The 22332-nt window shown below is 53.3% G+C and overlaps 1 protein-coding gene across 4 annotated transcripts in view; it reads left to right on the top strand.

Moving 5' to 3' along the window:
* The window catches only part of Kcnc4 (potassium voltage-gated channel subfamily C member 4), a 43873-nt gene that overhangs the window by 9999 nt on the left and 11542 nt on the right, over window positions 1–22332 (top strand). Inside the window, exons 2-4 of one of the 4 annotated variants that reach the window (XM_046467251.2) lie at window positions 2224–3160; window positions 5712–5915; window positions 12748–13866. In XM_046467251.2, the coding sequence (XP_046323207.1) occupies window positions 2224–3160; window positions 5712–5915; window positions 12748–12809 (1203 nt within the window). In that variant the 3' untranslated portion in view covers window positions 12810–13866. Of the gene's footprint in view, window positions 1–2223; window positions 3161–5711; window positions 5916–8401; window positions 12485–12685; window positions 13867–22332 lie in introns of those variants that run through there. The other 3 variants (XM_046467252.2, XM_046467250.2, XM_046467253.2) reach the window with 3 other exon arrangements.

Raw genomic sequence — 22332 nt, 5'->3', positions numbered from 1 at the left:
AGGTGGGACGACTCTCCTGGCTAACTTTCCCTCAGAGAGCGCGCTTGTTTCCCATGCTTCAGAACTGGGACGTGCTGTCCCCACTCGTTCTGCTTCTCGGGGCCAGGGATGAAGCCATGACCCTGGATGCCCAACACTGCCAGGGCCCCCGGCAGGTGCTTCCACCAGCTCATCTCACCTCTGGCAGGCAGAGGCCACAGGCTGGAGCCGTTTTCCTGGGCCCATGTCAGCCTGCACTGTTTTGGCAGCCCATTCCTCAGAGGAGAAAAAATGAGCCCAGCAAAGACACTTGAAATGGACCTTCCCAAGGAGAAGCAGACAGAAGACACTCCAGGCAAAGCTAAAAAGTAAAGGTGTGTCTAGCCCACTCCCTCTCCAGACTTCTCCTTTTATGCTGTTTCTGATCCAAGCTCAAGTGTAAATGAGGTACATCATAGCATGTGATAGGGGATCTGTCCCAAGTCCAAGGTATGCATCCCCAAGGATATGAAATAGCAAGCATGAGACAACTGACCCTGCCCAGTGAAGACAGTGAGATGGGAAGGGAAGGTAGACTCTAAACTGTTTACAGTTCAAGTCTGGTTTGTACCTCTTCTGGGCTATGTGACCTGAGACAAGTATGTAACCTCTCTGATCCTCAGTTCCTCCTGCATAAAATAGGTTGAGGCCTGCCTCCCGCATCCCTGGAAGGATTGAAGGTGGTGACACATACAGAACCCCTAACGGCACCCCAGACATAGAATAGACAGCTGATGGATATCTATGTCCAAAGTTCCCTCAGACTTGCTGCTGCTCTGGAGGCCCTCAGAGTGTGGCTTCTTCTCATTTTCATGGATCCCCCTATGTTCTGCATTGCTGTTTTGCAATGTTAAGAAAAGGGTGTTCCCCTTCCACTTCCAATGCAGATTCCCCAAGATGAAAACCCCTCTGAGAGTCAGGTCTGAATCCTCCTTCAACAGTGAAGGCCATGGCAGGTGGAGTTTGGGAGGGGCGGGCATGGGCTTGCCAAATGGTCCTGGGGACAAGGACCTCTCTCATCCCCTGTTTAGGCTCAGCCCTCTGCTCAGAGAGGAAGCTCAACTCACACACACCAACCAGGACAGGAGGCAGCAAGGGCTGAAGAACAGTCCCCAACAACGGGCTCCCGACAGTGTTGAATGGCATGGCATGAATAACAGATGAAGGCTCTGTAATTGGTGTTATTACACATGCATTTCATCTCCATTCATAATGATCAGACACTTAAGCCCAGCCATTCCTCTGCCAAGTGCCACTGTCGCCATTCTAACTGCCATTCTGGCAGTTGTTGGGATCAGCCACTGCCACTCTGATCCTGGTGGGTACAGTTCATTTTTCTTTGGATCTGAATGTCCCAGAAAATGTCAGTTTGTGGGAAGAGGCAAAACTGGTGATTCTGGGTGGACCATTGCGTCTCCTGCCACAGTGCATGTTGTCTTGTCTTCCTTCTGGGGCTTCCTTGGTATCTGTGATGTCACCTAGGCATCTTGAGGCTGGAAAGAGGAGCTAAGACTGGCTTACGGTGCCTCATGGCTGGAGCTGTTGGCTTGGCTGGCAGAAGGAGTCCTCGGGTCATTCTTTGGGGCCTCCCTTAAAGCAGTGTGCCTCAAACCTATGTGTGCATCAGGATTCCCTGGGAACTTTTACTGAAACAGATTGCTGGGCCCTGGACCCCTGGCGCTTCTCAGTCAGTAGGTTTGGGTGGGGCCTGCAATTTGCATTTCTAACCAGTTCCCAGGGACTTCTTGCTTCTGGTCCAGGAGCTGTCTTCTAGGACCACTGCTCTGGTTACTGTGGCCTTTCCTGAGTGCTTGTGGGAAAGGCAGAACTGCAGGTCCTTCCCCAAGCTCCGTGAGACAGAATCATATTGAGACAGGATTTGAAGCTGGTCTGGACACCCATTACAGTTCGACAAGCCTTAAAGGGATGGGCAGAGCTGTCCCAGGCAGGGCCAGGCAGCTGCAGTTCCATGACTGCTGCTTCCACACAGCAGCCTCTGTCTGCTGGGTACCATGACAGATTAGGAAGCTGAGACCCTCTGAGGAGAGAATTCCAGCCTCTGACTCTGCCTGAATGCCCCCTCTTGTTTAACACACTGCCTGGTGCCCTGTGTGCGCACCTTCCACGAACAGAGGTCCCTGTCCCCAGTGGGGCTGTCCATCCCTGTCTTGATTGCTGCTCCTGGCTCTCGTCCCCTGCCCACAGGTGGTAGCATTCGCCTCCCTCTTCTTCATCCTGGTGTCCATCACCACCTTCTGCCTGGAGACTCACGAGGCCTTCAACATCGACCGCAACGTGACGGAGATCCACCGGGTGGGGAATATCACCAGTGTGCGCTTCCGGCGGGAGGTGGAGACGGAGCCCATCCTCACCTACATCGAGGGCGTGTGCGTCCTGTGGTTCACACTGGAGTTCCTGGTGCGCATCGTGTGCTGCCCCGACACGCTGGACTTTGTCAAGAACCTGCTCAACATCATTGACTTTGTGGCCATCCTGCCCTTCTACCTGGAGGTGGGACTGAGCGGTCTGTCGTCCAAGGCAGCCCGCGATGTGTTGGGTTTCCTGCGCGTTGTGCGCTTCGTGCGCATCCTGCGGATCTTCAAGCTCACGCGTCATTTTGTGGGGCTGCGCGTGCTGGGCCACACGCTCCGCGCCAGCACCAACGAGTTCTTGCTGCTCATCATCTTCCTGGCCCTGGGCGTGCTCATCTTTGCCACCATGATCTACTACGCCGAGCGCATCGGTGCCAGGCCCTCTGACCCACGGGGCAATGACCACACCGACTTCAAGAATATCCCCATCGGCTTCTGGTGGGCCGTGGTCACCATGACAACACTGGGCTACGGGGACATGTACCCCAAGACGTGGTCGGGCATGCTGGTGGGGGCGCTGTGTGCACTGGCCGGAGTGCTCACCATCGCCATGCCTGTGCCGGTCATCGTCAACAACTTCGGCATGTACTACTCCCTGGCTATGGCCAAGCAGAAGCTGCCCAAGAAACGGAAGAAGCATGTGCCACGGCCACCCCAGCTTGAGTCACCCATTTACTGCAAGTCCGAGGAGACCTCGCCCCGGGACAGCACCTACAGCGATACCAGCCCCCCTGCCCGGGAAGAGGGTGTGGTGGAGAGGAAACGGGCAGGTGAGTAGGGACTGGGATGGAGGGTCTCTCTTCTCTCCATGGTTGAGGCAGTCCCCAGGTCCCCTTGGAATTAGAGGCTTTGCTTTAATATGAGTATAAGATGTCCTTTATGAAGACAAAGTATCAAAGCCGACTTCATCCTCTTGCTTTCTGAATTTCCTGAACAATGGGGATCTGTGGGATCAGTATTCCACCCGGTGTACACTGGGCTTGGTACTGTGCTTGGGTGTGTATATTGAAAGCCGTGGTTTCTGATCCCCTCCTAGCTGCTGTGCTGTGTGCCAGTGTCATATCCTCTCTGGGCATAGATTTCTCTGTAAAATAGGAGTGATATATCAATATTCTACCCCTAAGACCCTGATGAGATCCAAATGATAGGTATAAGAGCACTTTGAGAAGTTAAAACCACTTTACTAATGTCAGGAGCTGTCATTATTAGCCAAAGAGCAGACAGCTGTTCTTCCAAGGTGCATCAACACATGAATCACTTCTTTCCAAACATTCAAGTCTGGTGTGTCTTGGCCTAATAAATGCGATAACGTAACAGCAGTGGGAGGCTGCCTTCTGTTCAGCACAAGCTAGATTGAGTCCCAGGCTCAGGGTTGAACATGGGATGGAAGAGGACTGAGGAAGGAGAAGCCCAGACAGTCTTGGGAAGCAGACGAAGATGGAACAAACTGGTATCTGCATTCGGAAGGATCTCTGTGCCCTGTCCTTCAAGGATTGAGAAGGCCAGAGAGCTCACTTTCATCTGGGGTGGACCAGGATGGGAAAGCATCTCCATCTCCAGCAACCTGGAGTTAGGCTGCAGGGCATTGGCACCTGATAGTCAGGATGCCTGGGCTCCTGGGGGAGATGTGGGATGCCTAGTGTAGGGGGGCTATTGGATGCTGGGGCCCCAGGGACTGATTTGGGCCAGAGATTGAGGCAGCAGCTCCTGGCTAACCTCTGGGACAAAGCAAGATTCATCCTCCATGGAGGTACCTGAGTGGGAACAATCACCTGTGGCCTTTGGGCATGTGCCCATCATGGGCTTGGGTTTTCCTTTATAGAAGACCCTGATAGAACAGCACCCACCAGGTTCCCCTCCCCGCCCACCAGCATGGTACCTGCTTCTTGACCCTGAATGTAAGTCTTTCAGGGGTATCAGTTGTACTCCAAGGCCCCTGCTAGGCTCAGAGCCAATCCTCACATCCAAACATGGAGAGGTTCTTAGGGGGGCTCCTCGGTTGCACTTCACCGAAGCCCTGTCAGCCACACCTTTAGCTGCCCATGATGGCTAGTTACATCAATGGCTTGCTTGGCCAGTGGCCAGGCCACTGTCTTCAGACCTCACTTCTCTGTATCCAAGGGCCCAGATCACCTGTACTAGTTACTCCCTTACCAAGGCAAGGAGTTGGGGCTAAAAACCACAGAGCTGAATCGAAGCCTTTTCTGCATGGTGTCTTTGCAAACATGGGAGCCCTGCAAGCAGAGAACTCCAGGTCCTGTAGGTACTTTCAGTCTAAGTGCATGGTAGGCAAGAATAACTGTCTTAGGTGATGCAGGGAGAGAGCCATGAACAGCACTAGGAGTGGTGGACATCATTTGGGGGTCTTGCCGCAGGACATCTGCTCTGCTTCACCCTCAGGGAAGACTTTGGGTTGAGGCTGGGAGGGAAGCTGTGCAGATCAAGCACAGCATCCAACTCTTAGCCTATTTCCTGGCTCCAGGAATATTTTCTCTCAGTGATTCTAGGCCCCTTCCTCTGATTGGGCAAGTGACATTCTGGGTCCAGGTCTGAGGCACAGGTGGCCCTGTGAAGAAGGCTCTGGCAGCCAGGCATGGTGGCACATGCCTGTAATCCCAGCAGGTTGGGAAGCTGAGGCAGGAGGATTGTGAGTCCAAAGCCAGCCTCAGCAACTTAGCGAGGCCCTAAGCAACTCAGTGAGACTGTTTTAGTTAGATTTTTTTTTTTTTTGGTGCTATGACTAAAAGACCTGAACAAGAACAATTGTAGAAGAGGAAACGTTTATTTGGGGGCTTCTGGCTTTAGTGGTCTCTGTCCATACATAGACAATCGGCTTCATTCTTCAGGGTTCCAGGTGAGGCAGGACATCCTGGTGGAAGAGTGTAGCAGAGGGAAGCAGCTCACTTGATGATCAGGAAGCAGAGAGAGAAGTCTCCACTTGCCAGATACAAATGTATACCTCAAAGCCACACCTCCAATGCTCACCTCCTCCAGCCACACCCTACCCACCTTCAGTTACCACTCAGTTAATCCCCATCAGTGGATTAATTCACTAATAGGGTTAACACTCTCACAACCCAATCATTTCTCCTCTGAACCCTCTTCCATTCTCTCACGTGTGAGCTATGGGGGAACAACTCACATCCAAACCATAACAGAGACCCTGTCTCTAAATAAAAAATAAAAAAGGGCTGGGGATGTGGCTCAGTGGTGACGCACCCCTGGGTTCAATCCCTAGTACCAAAGAGAGAGAGAGAGAGAAGGCCCAGGCAGCCCCTATAGCCCTACCCTCCCACTTTTTTTCCTGTCTGTTCCCTTCAGACTCTAAGCAGAATGGTGATGCCAATGCAGTGCTGTCGGACGAGGAGGGAGCTGGCCTCACCCAGCCCCTGGCCTCCGCCCCTACCCCCGAGGAGCGCCGGGCCCTGCGTCGCTCTGGCACACGGGACAGAAACAAGAAGGCAGCTGCCTGCTTCCTGCTCAGTGCTGGGGACTATGCCTGTGCCGATGGCAGTGTCCGGAAAGGTATGGTTCCCCGGGCCGGGCAGGTGGGGAGCCCCTGCAGAGCTGAGTCTCCCCATCCCTCCCCACAGAGCTTGACGTCTCCCACTCCCCTGAGCCCATGGCCACCATCTCCTCTGCCTTGGGTACGTCCCCGCTTTTAGAATGGGGTATGCTGTCTCTGGACTGGAAAGGCCCCCAGCATCCCAAAAGGGTCCACAGAGCGCCTCCGCTGCCAGAGTACCCGTGGGACAAGCAGTGCTAGAGGGTTGAGGGAACTCAGGCTCAGGGGCCCAGCCCCTTCATTTATATCACCTTTTCTGCCTTGGAGTCCTGCTTCTGCCTTCAGGCCTGGCCCAAGGGTCACTGCCAGCCTCTCCTTAGTCCTCCCTTGAACACAGCTAAGGCTTCTTCACTCAAACAGTCCCCAGAGATCCCCTCAACCTTCGAGAGTCAGATTCCAGGTCTTTGGAGAGCCCTGTACAGGCCCCATTCCTCCCATTCTTAACTGGGGCCCTGGAGCCCAGGTAGGCTGACCAACATCTGCAAGCCCCCGGGGGTGACGGTCCTCTCAAGGCAGAGCCAGAGGTGACCAGAGTGAGGTGGGCAGGGAGAGTGGTCCTGAGTGTTCTGAAAGATTTGGAGAGTTCAGGGGAGTAGCCCCTTCCTTACATGTGAAGGAAAGCCAGAATTCCATCACCAGGCCCCAGAGGCAGGACAGAAGTTGGGCTATGGAACTAGGGCTTCTGGTCCTGAAAACGGGGCTAGAGATGATTAGGGATGGGTGACAGCCAGAGGTGGCTGAGAACTAGGGGTCCTGAGATACTTCTCCTGCCCAGTTTCTGATCACTTTTTGTATTTCCTATCCCTGACCTGATCTCCCTGAAATCCTGCCTAGTTCTAGGACAGGCCCTGACTCTTCCCGCCCCAAACAAATCTCTTCCCAAATTACCTGGTCATTTCTTCAGCAGTCAGATTTCCCACCTGCTACTTCTCACTATCCCCAAACTTCAGACCCAGACTGGGTTGTGTGAGGGGGCGGGGCAGGGGCTGATGCAAAGATGACCTGTAATGCCTCTGATCCCTGGGGATGTCCCCTGGCTGCCCTGACCAGGCAGGCTCCCAGAGCACCTTCCCTGGCCCTGAGAGGTCTGTCCAGCTTTGCTGCACATGTGTCTTGGTTTGCAGAAGCAGGAGTAGCAATCTAACCTGGAAGGAGAGGGCCCAGCGGTCCCAACTAAACGATAGCAGATGGAGTGTGCCCAGACCTTGTACACCCCTGGCTATTCCCCCAGGACCCCAGTCTTCAGGCTCTGGACATGCCCTTCTCTCCTGCCTCTTCCCCCTACCATATAGTGGTTCCACCACACCCTGGTACAAACCCAGAGTCTTGCTCTAACTGGAGCCTGATGACCTAGAATGTGGGGCAGAGGGGACCATATCCCTATGGAGGACTTGAGCACACAGAGCTAAGTGCCAAGCACCCCTGCTTCCTTCCCTGTGCTCAGTGCAAGTAATGGTGTGGAAGAATCTGTGAGGGCTCAAGTCAGGAGGGACCCCGTGGTCCTGGGAGCAGCTGAATCTATGAAAGGGGGTCGCGTGCACCTGCACACAGCCGGGGAGCCTGTGTCCCACCACCCTATCTCTCTGAGGTGCCTGTGGGGCCTTGCTGCTCTATTTTCAAGATGCCTCCACACTGCTTCTTGGCAACAAGCATGTAACTCAGCCAATTAGAGTGACCTTCGAGAGGGAACAGGTGGGTTGCTGGGAAACAGGCCCTGCTAAGTGAGCGTGAGTTAACATTGCCAGACTCTCAGTGTGCACTCAACAGCTTCCCCACACTCCCATGCCATACCCTTCTGCACTCAGCTACATGTAGGACCAGGAGAGAATGGTTCCCCGCCTTCTCCAGCCACCGGCACAGACCTCATCATTAACCTGAAGCTGCCTATGTGTCGAGTGTCAGCTCCTCCAGGAGTGGTGGCGCACGCCTGTAATCCCATCAGCTTGGAAGGCTGAGGCAGGAGGATCGCAAGTTCAAGGGCAGCCCCAGCAATTTAGCAAGGTCCTAAGCAACTTAATGAGATCCTGTCTCAAAGTAAAATATGAAAAAAGGGGCTGGGGATGTGGCTTAGTGGTTAAGTGCCCCTGGGTAGAGAGAGTCAGCTTCTTGGGAGGAAGGTGGCAGGTGCTAACTGGGGCTTCTTAGGTTGGGTGCTGGAAGTTGTAGGGTCTTTGTGGAGCTGGGCTATCAAGAAACTCTTGAGGAACTTATCTGGGGACAAGATAGGATAAAGGGCAGCTGGGTGTGGGGTTCTGGAGTCTGTCTTCAGGAACCTAGGAGACCAAAAGGTCAGAGAGTCAAGAAATCCCTCCCAGGAGGGACAAATTTCTCGACCCCAGCCTAGGGCCAGCACTGGCCCTGCAGGGTCCCCTGGAGCATGGATTCCACAGACCTGCTCTGGTGAGGAGCTGCGTCCCCCTGACCCATATGCCTTTTCTTCACCAAGGCTGCGAAAAGTCCCGGAGTCTAAACAACATAGCCGGAGCGGCTGGAACCAGTCTGGGGCTGTCTCCACTGGCGTCGCGGTACAGCTCGCCCTACCCTCCGAGAAAGCTCCTGCTCTCCCACCCCTTTCACCCCCTCACCAGCCCCCCACCTGGCCACTCGGCCCCTTAGCTACACCCTTGACCTTCTTTGCTTTGGGCAGGGGAACACATACCCGAGCAGGCACACTCGTGATCCCGTTCCTCCTGGGGCCTTAGGGAGCAATGGGAGGGAACCGCCATCAGGATGGAGATTTCAGGTCCCTGAGTGTCCCTGCATAGCACTCAGCTCCCCAAAACGTTCAGCTCTGGAGCCTGACAGCAGGGGGATGGTTATTCCCAGAGCTCCTACCCTACGCCCCCCCCCCCAGTATGGTCTCCTCTGAGCCATTGAAGTGGCATATACAGGACCTGCGTCTCTGGGCCTTGCCTCTGTCTCAGCGTCCCATGGTTCAGAAGGTGGTGCACCGTGCACCTGCGACTAGCCAGCCTTGCCAGAGAGCCATGCCTACCTTAATATTTTTAATCACCACAAATGCATTTCCCATTTCTCGTGGCCTTTAACCAGTAACCAAGCAGCCTGTCTTGTCTGTCTGCCTGTCTATCTCACACCAAGACCAGCAAGGAGCCAGGCTGTCATGTGGGGCATCTCTGCTGCCCTCAAGGGGGGTCTGACTCCTTGGAAGAGCAGTGCCTACAGGCAGTGCTGCCCTGGGAGAAGAGACCTAGCGTTTCCCCTGTGGCCTGGGATGCAAGTAGGGGTTCCTAGAATCAAAGCCCCAAACTTGGCACGAGCCATGGGCCGGGTGCCTAGGTGCAGGGAGGCCTGTGCCCCGATTCAGTGGGTGACACCCAGCGGCAGCACCCGGCATCCCATCTGCATCCCGTACTGCAGCCTCTCTCTCCACACTGCTTCCTCTGCTTCCGAGACAGTTTTTCCTCCCTCTCCTGCTCTCTCAGATTCCCAGCCCTGCCTGTGAGTCACCTGCCGCTCCCACCCAGCCTCTGTGCTCTGTATTCCTGCCAGAACCAGAGACTCATCTAATTTCTATAATTAAGTGTGTTCATTTACCTAACGAGCCTGGGAGCACAACAGGTTTGTGAGTCATTGGGTGAGCAGGGGCACACCTTGCGCAGGGACAGCTGAGGGGAAGCAAGGAGACAGAAGCCATCCCACCCGCACCTGCTCGTGCCACTCCCAGGGAGGCCCACACCTGCCAACCCAGCCCTCCTCAGCCCAGGACCCAGGAACAAAGGCCTTGGCCCAGACATTTCCTGTTTCACCTGATGGGAATTAGACCTGACAGCAGAACCGTGTGCCTGGCAATTTTTAGAGTCAGATTATGCAACTTTGTGGAAGGAGTGACTAAGGAAGGTCCATATCTGTTCCCCCAGGGTGGCAAAGATAGGCTTGGCAAGACAGTTTTTGGGGACCTGGCAGGAGGCTGGGAAATCTGGGGCCACCCCAAAAAAAGGTGGCCTGGACAGGAAGATCTGATTATTTCCTGGGGTTCAGGGTACAGTCAAAACCTGTGCCAGGAGCATCCCCTTCTAAGTGCTTCCATCACCCCTGAGCAGATGTGGGATGTTCCTTTCATAAAGGTCCATTCAAGATAGAGTGGGACACTCTACCTTGGCTATGATCTGTGGGGCCTGCCTGCCATTTGCTGTCAAAATAAAGTGACCCAAACGATTTGAAAAGAGATCCTATAGGGGCATCATATATGTGACCACTCTTCAGAAGGGAACAGGCCCCTATAAGTGATGTAGACTTTAAGTGATGGGAAGCCTGTGGAGCAGGATGGAGATGCTGGCACCTTTCCCCATCACAGCCAAGTGTCAAAGTTCAGCTTCCTCATGACAGGTCCCACCCTGCCCCGCAGAGCTCCTGGCAGAGGGCTCTGGGGTGTGGCCTGACAGGGCATGATGAGCAAGGTGTCCAGTTTAGCATGGGCACCACAGCTATTTTCTCCTCTGATTTGCCGTTCTGGTTCAGGGAACTGAGGCGGCTATTTCTGTGGCAGCCCTCAAGTTGTCAGGAGCCCAAGTTTCCACGGCACCCACCGCCTCCTCCCCTCTTTCCTCCTACGGGGATGGGTATGCTCACGGCACCCCTGTGGGGGGCACAGATGTCCCTGGGCAACATGATGCAGCAGTGCCAGGCTGGAGCCCCTAGTATCTTGGGGGATGGGCTCCCACACTTCCCGCCTGGCTCTCTGGCTCGTTAGGGTAGAGACAGGACCCAGCTGGCGGGAGAGCTGTGTAGGTGTCTGCCCCCAGCTACCTCTCTCGACCTCTGGGCCTTCCTGGGTCCCTGGGAAATCGAGAAGAGCAGTGTTTATAGAGCTCCCAAGTACGCTGGGCTTTCTCCCAGGAGGCTGCCACCTGCACTGGCCTCAGGCCCTCCCAAGGCCTTGGGCTTTGCTCCTCAGGAGAAGGCCTTCTCTCACCCAGAACCTGATGGTGTAGTTTGATTTTCCTTGGACTTGCACCCATTTCTTTGACTTCTAGAAACCTTTCCCCACAGTTGGGACTTGGCCCTTTCTATAAGGCAGGGAGCAGCCCAGGCAGGAGCTTTTAGCCTCACCTTCCAGGCAGTAGCAGGATTACCGAGAACCCTAGAGGCAGCTTCTCAGCTCCAGGCTTCCGAGAGGAGTGGCTGTGAGGAGCTACCAATGGGCAAGTGACGGTTCAGCCTAAGACCAGGATTGACAGAGGCTGGAGGGGAGGAGGAAGGCCTGGGCTCCAGGGTGCGCCCCTTAGCCAGGGCTGTCCTTCACAGAGCATCTGAGAGAGAAGGGCCTCCTCTGCCCTGGCCTGAGTGTATGTCATCCTCTGAAACCCCTGACCCACCCTTGGTGGCTTATGCAGATAGATTTCACAAAAAGATTCCCGGGAAGAGGCCCTTGATGATGGAGAGCCCATGGAAGTCACTGAAAATGCCACCTAAGGCCATTCTTTCTCCAGAGCACCCAGGGACACTTCACAGCCTTGCCAGGACTCCCACCACGCCCATCCTAGACCTCATGGTTTACTAGGTATTCCCACCAGTGCATCTTAGGATCTAGAAGTCTGTGGAATCCAGAGACACTCCCCTTCCCTTAGTGAGCAGGGACCCGTGACTGGGTTTTGTGACATGCACAGATTTGTGTTAGAAATACAAGGGAAGACCACAGCCCTCTCCTTGTCCTCAGAAATGGGGCTCTGAAGGGCCTTATGTTCTCTGATTTCTTCAAGAATTATATTCAGTGGCCCGGAAACTAGTGGGCCAACAGGCTGTGTTTAAGGAGGTGGTTGAGGCCCATAATCTTAACGAGTTGGAAATGGTGTTGCTCCAAGATGAGAACACACTTTCCCCATAAAAGTAATGGCTCTCCAGTGTGGCATGGCAGCCCCCCAGGGTAGAAGCTTGTGAGGTCTGGATGCCAACTCTGATGCCTGCCCTGGACCACAGACCTAATAGTTTCAGGAATTGTCCCAGCACCAATCTGGAGGGGCTGAAACTCCCACCACACTGTTGGGCCAACCCCCCTAGCAGCTCTGCCGGTGCCATCACTAGGAGGTAGGGGAAGAGAAGGCCCAGGCCTCAGAAATCCCAGGTTGAGGGTGGGATGCCCTTAAGGGTTCTCAGAGGGGTGGGCTCTCAGATGCCACGTACTGGTCTTCCCTCTTGAGACAGGCATATGCATCCTCCCTGACCACCAACTGAGGCTGCAAGCCCTCCTTCTGCAGAGACTTGTCCTCCCATGTTGAGGACAGGAGCTGGGCATGATGTGGCTCCATATTCTAGTGCCTTACCAGCTCCTTAGGACAGTGGAATAGTCCAGGGTGGTGAGGGCAGTGCAGCTATTTGGGGGAAAGCTTAAGGGCTGGCAGTAATTGGGTCCCATGAGCCACAGGCTACATTAAGAAGCTTCGCCACTGCCTCCCTGCTAGGGTGTAGAGTTATGGTCCTTATACCGCATTGCAGCTCTGAAGACCTGAGAGCTAGTAGTTTCTGGAGCTTGGTTACCGGAGCAGATGTGGATATGCACTGCAACCCCTGGGCCCAGAGGGGTGATGAAGGGCTCACCTCATTCCTTAACCCATCCCTATGCTTTCTGGCCTCTTGGCCCGGGGTTCCCTATGCCTTCCAGCTCTGCTCCTGGCCTGCTCCTTAGCCCACAGCCTGTGGGTTAGCTGCTGGCTTTCTTCTAACATGTCACTCTTTGTTTCTCCCTTTCTTTTGCTGAACTCCTTGCCCCCAGAAGGCAATGTTGAGCCGAAAGCGTGCGTCCCAGTGTCTCACACCTGTGCTCTTTAAACACAGAGACCTGCCAAGACGCCCTCTCGTCCAACTATGCCCAGGCTGAAGTCCTCACTCTCTCTTAAAGCGGCACCAACGTGAGAGAGACAGGCAGACAGACAGAAAGCCAGAGGCTTAGGGAAACTCTGGAACCCAGGCACGAATCTTTCACTGGGAAAGACTCAGATATCCTTGTTTGCACAAGACTGGTGGAAAACCTCCCATGCGACCCTCGGGGCCCAGAGCCATCTGGGTCTGATGTTCTGTTCTACTGTACATTGAAGAGATATATATGCACATATAGTATCTATATTCATACATACTATACTCTTGTGTGTAGTGCACGTGCTATTGGTGGTCTGTCTTCTTTGTAGGCTATGTCTCCCTGAACCCTCTCCCCGCCCCAAGTTTCCTATCCTCTTTCCCGCAAAGATTCCTTGTTTCTTCTGACTGTGTGTGGGGAATGTCCCAGGAAAAGTGCACCTGAGAACCACCCATCTACCTGGGTGGTCCCAGGATACTCTCTGGGGGTGTTTACCCTGTCAACAGGTGGTCTGTTGAAGTCTGTAGGCGGCCAGACTGCCCCCCAGGGTCACTGCTCCACTAGCCCACCCCCACCCCAGGTTGGGGTTCTACCTCCCACCCCACACCCCAGTTGTGGGGGGACTTCCAGGGGCTCCTCTGCGGCCTCTTCCACTCCTTCCAACACCCCATCTGTGTCCTTGATAGAGGGGGGCATTTTGTCACTTTCATTTTTGATTTATTTGTTCTGTCTCCTTCATCCATTTGTTTTCAAAGATGCTGCTGGGCAGACGGGCAGGAAAGGGGTCTGTCTGCCCATCTGGCTCAGGGGTCTGAGAAGGGGACACCTCGGGCAAGAGGAGACCAGTTGCAATACTGTACTTCCTGGCCGGTGGCCAGAGGATGCGTGCAATAGCAGAGGCCAGGTGACCCCTTCAGCCTTGGCCTCGGCCCTCCCCCCTGCCCCTCCCTGGTGTTGGTTAAGTCCTTCTCTCAAGCTGTCTCCTCATGTGTGTCTGAGGCACGCCTAGGCCGGGCCCTGCTGCCCTGTCTGCATGCCTTCAACTGTCATGCTGTGCTCGAACCTCAATAAAGACATCCGAGTGTCCTGTTGCTCCTCTATGTGAGTGTCTGCCTCTCCTTTCTGACTCTGGGTCTGTGGGGACCTCCCTGGGCCCCCACCCACTACACCTGAAGTATGCTACACATCTGAGCATAATCCTGCCCCACCAGGGGTTCTCCATGCAGCGCAGCCAGAGGTAAAATCTCAGAGGAAAGAAATCTGCTCAAGGCCACACAAAAGGGTCTAACCCTGGACCTCTGACTTCCAGGCAGTGGTCTGATCTCTACTGCTGCCACCTGAGTCCCCCTCACAAGGAAGAAGTCTTTGTTTAGGCAGGTCCCCTCTGCTCCTGCTTGTTTGTGCCTGGGCTGCCTCTCCCTGTCATTGCACGAGTTCTAAGTGGGCCAAGGCCCTGGGGATGCTACTCATTGAGATGACTGGATGGTTAATGGACTTAAGCCAACAAGGGACCGGTAGCACTACCAGGGGCAGCCTCTGGGTAGGCAGTGAGCACACCTAGACCTGGGTAGGATGGGGGCGGGGGATGGCAAGCAATGGTTACACATGGGCCATGACTCTCACTGCTGTCCTGCACATTCATATAGGGGCACAGGCAGAGTAGCTTCATGGGCTGTAACCCTTGGAGTCACTCAGAGGGATCCCATGCTGGGTTTAATGCTCAGCTGTCACCATTGTAGGATTAATCATTGTTGAACAAGGGGTCTTATGGTTTTAGTTTGCACTGGGCTCTGCAAATTATGTACTGGGTCTGGATGCTTGTGTTTTTGTTGTTGTTGTTGATTCTATGTCTTACTCCTTACTCTCACTAGAGGCAAAAGTTGAGTCATGGGGACCTCCGTTCAGTCTTGGTCTGCCCCTTACTAGCTGGATAACTTGGGGACAATTCCCCAAGCTTCAGTTGCCCTGTCTGTAGAATGGGGACAAGAACAGCAGCTGTCTCGGGCGGCAGTGTGAGAGCCTGCCGGCCGGGTGGCATGTATCTACACACAGCAGACGGTAGACATACAATGAGTGTCAGCTCTCTTCTCACCCTTAGCCTGCAGCTCTCAAGTGTTTCTCTGCAGATTTCTGAAATCTCCATGTCCATCACACTAAGGAAGGACAAGAGCACACCCAGAGCTGGCCTCCGGGACAGCACGGAACATCAGGGTGAGGGCCCCAGGGCTGAGGGGAGGGAAGAAGCAAGGAGAAGCCGGTTCCTGAAGTGTCAGAGAAAATCAGCTGGGAGCCTGGGCTGGCAGAAGAGGTAGGGTGGTGGCAGGCAGCCAGTTGTCAATTAAAGATAAAATCTCTCCTCCAACAGTGGAGGGCAGATAGGGGCTGTGCCCCCCTCCCCTCAAAGAAAGCCATTTGCAGCCAGGCTTGCTCAGAGGAGCTTGGCCAGGCGATAATGGGATGGGATGCACTGCTGGCTCCATAATGATATTACGCATCAGGGCCCACGTCCAGAATGGCTGTTTTTTTGTTTTTGTAGATCAATGTGGAACCATTTCATGGTCAGAGACTGAGAACCCAGCAAGCAGCCCAGGGATATCATATGGCAGGGAGATCCTGAGGGGACCCAAGGGGATGCAGCTGGGGTGCATGGTGTCACCATGCACCCAGAGCCCTGGAGGAAGAGAGGGGCAGAGTGTACAGGAGGGCAGATCTGGGTGAGAGAAGCAGGAGGCCCCACCTTGCAGAGACAGCGAGCCTTGCTGTCAAGGAAGCTACTCTGAGGCAGCCGGGAGCTGGAGGGGAGCCCAAACTGGGGAACTGCTTAAGATAACAGGACACTGTGGTGATTGAGAGGGGTTTTTGAAGTCAAAAGGATTTGGGTTTGAGCCCCGGCTCCATCACTTTCTAGTTGTGATGGCACTTAACCTGTCTGAATCTCCCCTTCTCATCTTGGTGATGGGAGCAACAATGGGCTCTACCTCACTGAGCTGTCAGGAGGATGAAACAAGTTGGTGCCTGCAGAGGCTTCGGCACAGCGCCTGGCGCATAACCGTCGCTTACAAATGTGGGGGTTGGGGGTGCTGTGGAGCAACTCAGTCGAATAACATGACCATTTTGTTTTGATGCCCTCAATTTTCAAAATAGGTGCTAGGAATTAGCCTTGTTCCAGTGAAGCCCTTATCTCCATGCAAAAGAGTAAGAGTAGGGATAATTCCAAACAGCTGCCATTTATCAAGTGCATGGCAATACATTTAATGCTCATAAAAATGCATTCCAAGATTGGTGTTATCATTATCTTTGTTCCACAGAGGAGAAAACTGCAAGTCAAAAACACATAGCCCGGGCTGGGGTTGTGGCTCAGTGGTGGAGCACTTGCTTGATATGTGTGGGGTCCTGGGTTTGATTCTCAGCACCACATAAAAATAAATAAAATAAAGGTCCATCAACAATTACAAAAAAAGATTAAAAAACAAAACACCACACAGCCTGCAAGTGGCAAAGCCTGGATTCCGAGCCAAGCAGCCTTGCTCTGTGGGCCCAATGTCTAGCCCCTGTCTAAACCAAACATGGCTTAGGAGGCATTAGCCCCTAGTGTGGGAATTTGTGCTATTAAATTTTTCATTTCCTTAATCTCAGTTGATTCTTACAGTGAAAGCATTGTTTCCCCTTTATAGATAAGAAAACTAGAACTCAGGGAAAGGGGTGATTTAACTCACTCTTCCTTTTATGTGTGTGCACCCCATGACACACACATACACACGTGCCCACACACAAAGGGGTAAGGGATGTCTTCTCAGACTTCGCTAACTAGCCAGTGGGAACCTCCAGCTCAGGAAGTGACTGGTCCATTCCCTGTGCAATGCTCCGAAGTTTTATTCTCTGGCACACCGAAGAGGTGCCTGGGAGGGACTGGTCTGGGGACCAAGTTACATGAGGAAGATCTAACCTGGAGAAGATTCAGTGGAAACCTGATCTCTACTTTTCAGGTATTTGAAAGATCCTGAGAGGAAGGGGTTTCCAATGATACCTGGAAGTGTTAGGAAACACTTGCATTTGGATAAAGAAGAAACTTGTTGTTTTGTTTGCTAGTAGAAATTTAATGCACGGTATTGCAAAACATCTCATAATCAAGAGGGAAACCCCCATCCCTCTCCTCCCTCTGAAGGTAGCAACATGAACATCTGGTGTAGGTCCTCCGGGTCTTTCTGAAAAGAGACTCTTTCTAGAAAAATCACCACTCCATTCCCTGGACATGTTAAGAGACACTGGACGGTAATGTGTTGTGCCAGGGGTTCATGGGAAGAACTTCTGCTCGGCATGGAGGTTGGTTAGAAGACCTCCTCCAGTTGGAAGACTGACTCACCTGGGGCTGTGCAACCAGTTCTGTCCAGAACCCAGGGCTTGTGAGCAGGGGTCAGATCAGCTCCTTTCTCAGTGTGATTTCCTCCCAATTCCCTAACTCCAGAGCAGAATTCCCAGCAAGACTCGCTCTGCTTCTTCCCCACCCATCATGGGTATAAGGAAGGCAAAGGAACATGTAGCACGTCTTGTCTGCAGTGGGTAGGTGGACACCTGGGCTTGGGTTGTGATGTGACCCAGACTCTGCACACCTGACCCCACCCCCCTGCTCCAGGAGGCATCATTGCAGTGAACGCTTTCCTTCAGTTAGGGGCTCCCAGCCTTTGTGTGCAAACCCTGGTACCCACAATAGGTGTCACACAAGCTGGCCTCAGTCTCCTGGGTCTGGAGTCACCATACCTAGGCCCAGGACAGCACACATCACTACAGAGGGCTGCCAGAGGACTCCCAAGTTTCTGGCTCTCTCCTGGGTGATCTCAGTTGCACCCCCACCCCAGGAGGCCTTGGAAGGATGGTGGTTAATGCACATATGCCAGCGCTGCCCCGTACTGGTCTCTGGAAAATGTGGGGTCCTGCTTTTAGCTGAGTCAAGGTCCCTGATTCCTAAATCAGCAATCCCTGGTTGTTGGTCAGGGGTGGGGCTACCCCCTTTCTCTCTCCAGATGCTTTCCTAGTTGACCTCACCTACTCCTGTGGCCTTCAACACTTCCAGGAACGGGTAACATCCACATTTCTGGTTTCAGTCCAGAAATCAGAAATCCCCTCTCAAGGCTGTTCGTTTCTTCCGTCATTCGGGAGACACAGACGGAGCCTCTCCTCCATTCCTGGTGCTGCTGTACTTGCTGGGTGTACAGCACTGGCCCAAATAGCCAGGTCCTTACCTCTCATGCTACCCATGCTCACTAACTGCCTGCTTGACCCAGACACAGTACTGTCACTGCTTCCCTGACACTGACTTTGATTTCACGCCTCTGCCTCCCTATTTCACTCCCTCAGTTATCATGCATGAAATCTTTATGGAAAGCCTGTATTGGGGCTGGAGTGTGGCTCAGTGGTACAGCTCTTACCTGGTATGCACAAGGCCCTGGGTTCGATCCCCAGCACTGCAATGAATAAATAAATAAGCCTGTCCTGGGGAAACAACAGTAATAATAAGACTGATAGGATTACTACCCTCATGGAATTTACATTCTAGTGGGGGAGAAAGGCCAGAAGACAATTGGCAAAAATATATATTTTCTACCCCACACTCCATCCCATTAGCAAGTTCTATCTTTCTGGTTCTGAAATGTATTTTAAATATTCTCTTCATTCCCTCAGCACTGTGGCTCATGGCCCCCTGCAGGGACTGCCTGGAGTTCTGCAGGAGGCTCCTCCCACTCTCCCTGGGTCCCCTCTGCCCTTCTACCACCCCATCTCCACCCAGAAGCCAGAGAGTTTCTCAAAATGAAACCAGGATCATATTACCCCTGCTTAAAACCTTCAGTGGCTAAATTCCCACTGCATTTCGAATAAAATCCCAACTCCTCAGGGGCCCCTCAAGGCCCTGATGCTGCTCAGGCTACTTCCTGCCTCTGCAGACTCTGTTTGTCCCTTTCTGCTCTCAGCCCTCAGCCCTTGGGAACCAGCAGCTCCGTTACCCTCGGCTTCTCACACCTGCCAATCTCTTCTTCACAAGTGTTTTTACAGTGCTGCGCCCCCCCACACCCCCCTGGGTTCCCCTCACCACCTCCAGGCCCTCCACCCGAGTTGTTTAGCACCTCAGCCAGCTGGTTTTCTCCAGAAGCTTGTCACTGTGTAACTCTGTGTTTGTTTATTGCCTGCCTTCCAGTGGGTTGCTAGGGCCTAGCACAGTGCTGGGGACTCGGTACGTATTTTATGAATGAGCGCAGGTTCAGGAGATGGACCTGCCCAGAGATGCTGAACTCCATCCTTCCTTACCCACCGAGCTGCCTCCAGATGGCTTGTGTGCCTCCCTTCTAGGGCATTCCTGGGAGTCCTTGGGGAACCATGTGAAAGCTCTTCTCTACATTATGCATTTCCTGCCGGAGAAACTGTCGGAATAATGAGGAGGGTTGGGAGAGGAAAACAGGGGAAGGGGGGGAAGGGGAAGGGGAGAGTCCCATACCCATAGCTCCTCTTCTCCTCTCTTCAGAACTTCCCACTTCCCACTAGGTCCTTTTTGGTTCTTATCAAATCCTGGCCCCCTGCACTGCGAGCTGGGCAAGGGTGCTGATCCACCCTGGCTCCATGCATAGTCGATGCTCAGCAAAATGTTAACAGTGAACGAAGAGATGATGAGAAAGGAAGAAATGAGTGAGAAGGAAGAGAGGAAGAGGAGGGTGGGATGAAGGAGGGGATGCAGAGAGGAGAAGGAGGAAGGGAGTGAGGCTGAGGAGTATGGAAGAGGCAGAACCTTGAGCCAAGTTGCCTGGCCTGTCGTTCCCTTCTAGCCAACAGCCCCAACATTCTTTCCTGACCTGGGAGACTCCAGGGTCTGCTCAGGCCTTAGGGTGGGACAGTGGGGCTCCTCCAGATCCCACTGACACCAGGGCTTCCTGAACTCTGGCTCATAGACCCAGGGGTAGAACCGGCCCTCAGGAGGCCTGTGGGGAACTAGAAACCAGGATTCCTTAGCCCAAGCCTCAACTCCAGTCCTGACATCCGAGAGACTCTCCTTAGCACCTCTCCCTCAACCCCTCAGCCCAGCCAACTTCAAATCCCTTATCAATCTGATCTGATCAGAGCAAACAGACTTCCCTCCATGCCCAGAAGCCAGGCTCACCGAGAAGGCATCTCACCTCCTTTTGGTGGCCCAAGGCCAACCAGCTACCCCTGGGGAGGACCAGGGCAAACCCAGGAGGCCAGGAGGCCCAGAGGAGCTGTTCTGAAGCAGTTGTTGCCGCGGTGGCCCTCCCTGATGTGGCGGCTCTCCAGTTACCATGGAGAAGGGAGCCGTGCCACCAGTGCCACCATCTCTGAAGCTACCTCCACAGGGACACAGCTCCTGGGATCCTTCATCCTTCCCAGCACACTGGCTGCTCAGCCTGGCAGGGGGTGTGGGGTCTGTGCCATCCTCAGTGCACACAGTGGCCACAGCCCAGCCCCTTCCACCCCACCCCACCCCAGCTACATCCAGCCATGGAAGCAGGGTCCCCGTGTTCCTCCCCTGAGGAGACAATACTGTTTGTACTCCTGGCAAATCGATTAGGGACCTCATTTCTCTTAGGACCCTGTTAGAGGTGGCAACCAGCTCCCAGGGAACCTGGGGAAAGATGGGGAGGGAGTGGGGAGATATGAAAGCACCAGTGTTACCATTCCACCTCTGGGCCTCAGTGCTGGATTGCGACAAACTGGATTTCCCTGGGCAGGACTGCAACATTGATCTCTAATACTCTTCATCTCAGTTCTTGATTTCTTTCCCACCCCATGCAGGGACTCCCACTAATTACCATGCTCCTGCTGCCCCACCTCCAGTATGAAACACATTTCCAAAGATCGTCACTCTCTCTTCATCGAACATATGCACAAGAAAGTATTTGACGCCAGTCATTAACATGCTAGTATGAATGAAGGTCCAAGTATGTTGTATTTCGCAGGACGTAGGATTGCAAGACAGCAAGAACTTATGGAGTTAAAGCCTTGTTCTCTGTTATAGGAAATCCTAGCACCAGAGAGGTCTCTTTGTTTTTATTTTTTTGTATTTTTTTTCTTTTTCTTTGTGTGTGTGTGTGTGTGGGGGGAATAACAGAGATTGAACCAAGGGGTACTCTACCACTGAGCTACATTCACAGCCCTTTTTTATTATTTTATTTTATTTTTATTATTTTGGTACCAGAGACTGAATCTGGGGTGTGCTTAACCACTAAACCACATCCCCAACCTTTTAAAAATATTTTATCTAGAGACAGGGCTCACTGAGTTGCTTAGGGCCTGGCTAAGTTGCTAAGGCTGGCTTTGAACTCACAATCCTCCTGGCTCAGCCTCCCAAGTCGTTGGGATTACAGGCATGTACCACTGCGTCCTTTATTTTTTTGTTTTTAATTCGGGGGAGAAGAAAGCAGGAGCTCCCTTGTGTAGGTCAATCTAGAGGCTAGGACTTTACAAGGAATTCTGATCTGGCTCTGATTAACCAAAACAAAAACACAGCACAGAGGAGGAAATCAGATTGATATGCAACTGGAGTTGCCTGTGTCTAGATTACCCCTCTCCTGTTTCGCCACCGCCCCCCCATTCCATTATTGCATCATCTGCCTATCAAACTCTTACTCATCCCTCCAGGCCCACTCAGCTGTCATCTTCTCTGAGAAGCTGTCCTGCACTATCCCAGGCAGAATACCTCCACCTTAGGTGCTCCTCACAGGGATACCCTGTTGCTTGTTTGCTCACCTGCAGATGCTTCCATTATTAGTGCCAGAGCCAGCTCAGTGCTCAGGAGCTCAGTGGTGAACAAATGAAGGAAGGACCGAATGAAGAGTTAGTGAATGATTTAACTTCTCACTATTGACGTCTGTCAATCTCTGTCCATCACATCTGTCATTCAAGTCCATGTCTGGGTGTCAGAATTTTGTCCAGAGCAATTCCCTGGGATGCTGTCCTCCTACCACCCCACCCTCAGTGCTCCCATTCACACCGCTCCACCATGGCCCCAGCTCCCCAGGCTCCATGGAGCTGGGTCTCTTCTTCCTGGTGTTACTGGCTGCAGACTTCCATGGAGTCCACTGGAACAGCCAGGGAGGGGCTCACATCCTGTGCCCTTTCCCTCTCCATGATCTTCTTTCTCAGTCTTTGTTACAAGTGTTCTTCTGGAACCTCATGCTCTCCCCAACTCCTGGAGGGCTCGTCAGTTGCTCTAACTTGTGCTTTGGACAAAATTCCTGCTGCAGAAATGGGGCATAGAAAGAGGCTGAGGAAGGGAGGGAGGGAGGGAGGAAGGGAGGGAGGGATGGAGGAAGAAACAGAAAGAAAGAAAGGCTGGCTGAAATGTGGCATTTCCACAGGGGTCTAAGCCAGTCCCGTCCTATTGCCAGGCTTCAGGCTCCACATCTGAGATGGGAACAGAAGCCCGTCACCCTCACCCAAGGTGGTCCTCCAGCCTGTTCCCAGCAACGTGGGCATTTCTGCAGACTTGGGGAACGGGGGCCTCTGGAAGTCCTAGTAGCTACTTTCGAGTGCCTAGACAGGCAAAGATTGTTCTGATTGTTCTA

This window comes from Marmota monax, unplaced genomic scaffold, assembly GCF_021218885.2.
Source record: "Marmota monax isolate L192 unplaced genomic scaffold, Marmota_monax_Labrador192_F-V1.1 WCK01_AAM20220418_F8-fsc00181, whole genome shotgun sequence".
Taxonomy (NCBI): Eukaryota; Metazoa; Chordata; class Mammalia; order Rodentia; family Sciuridae; genus Marmota; species Marmota monax.
The sequence above is the reverse complement of the archived record's forward strand: the minus strand, read 5'-3'. Positions and strand labels throughout refer to the sequence as shown.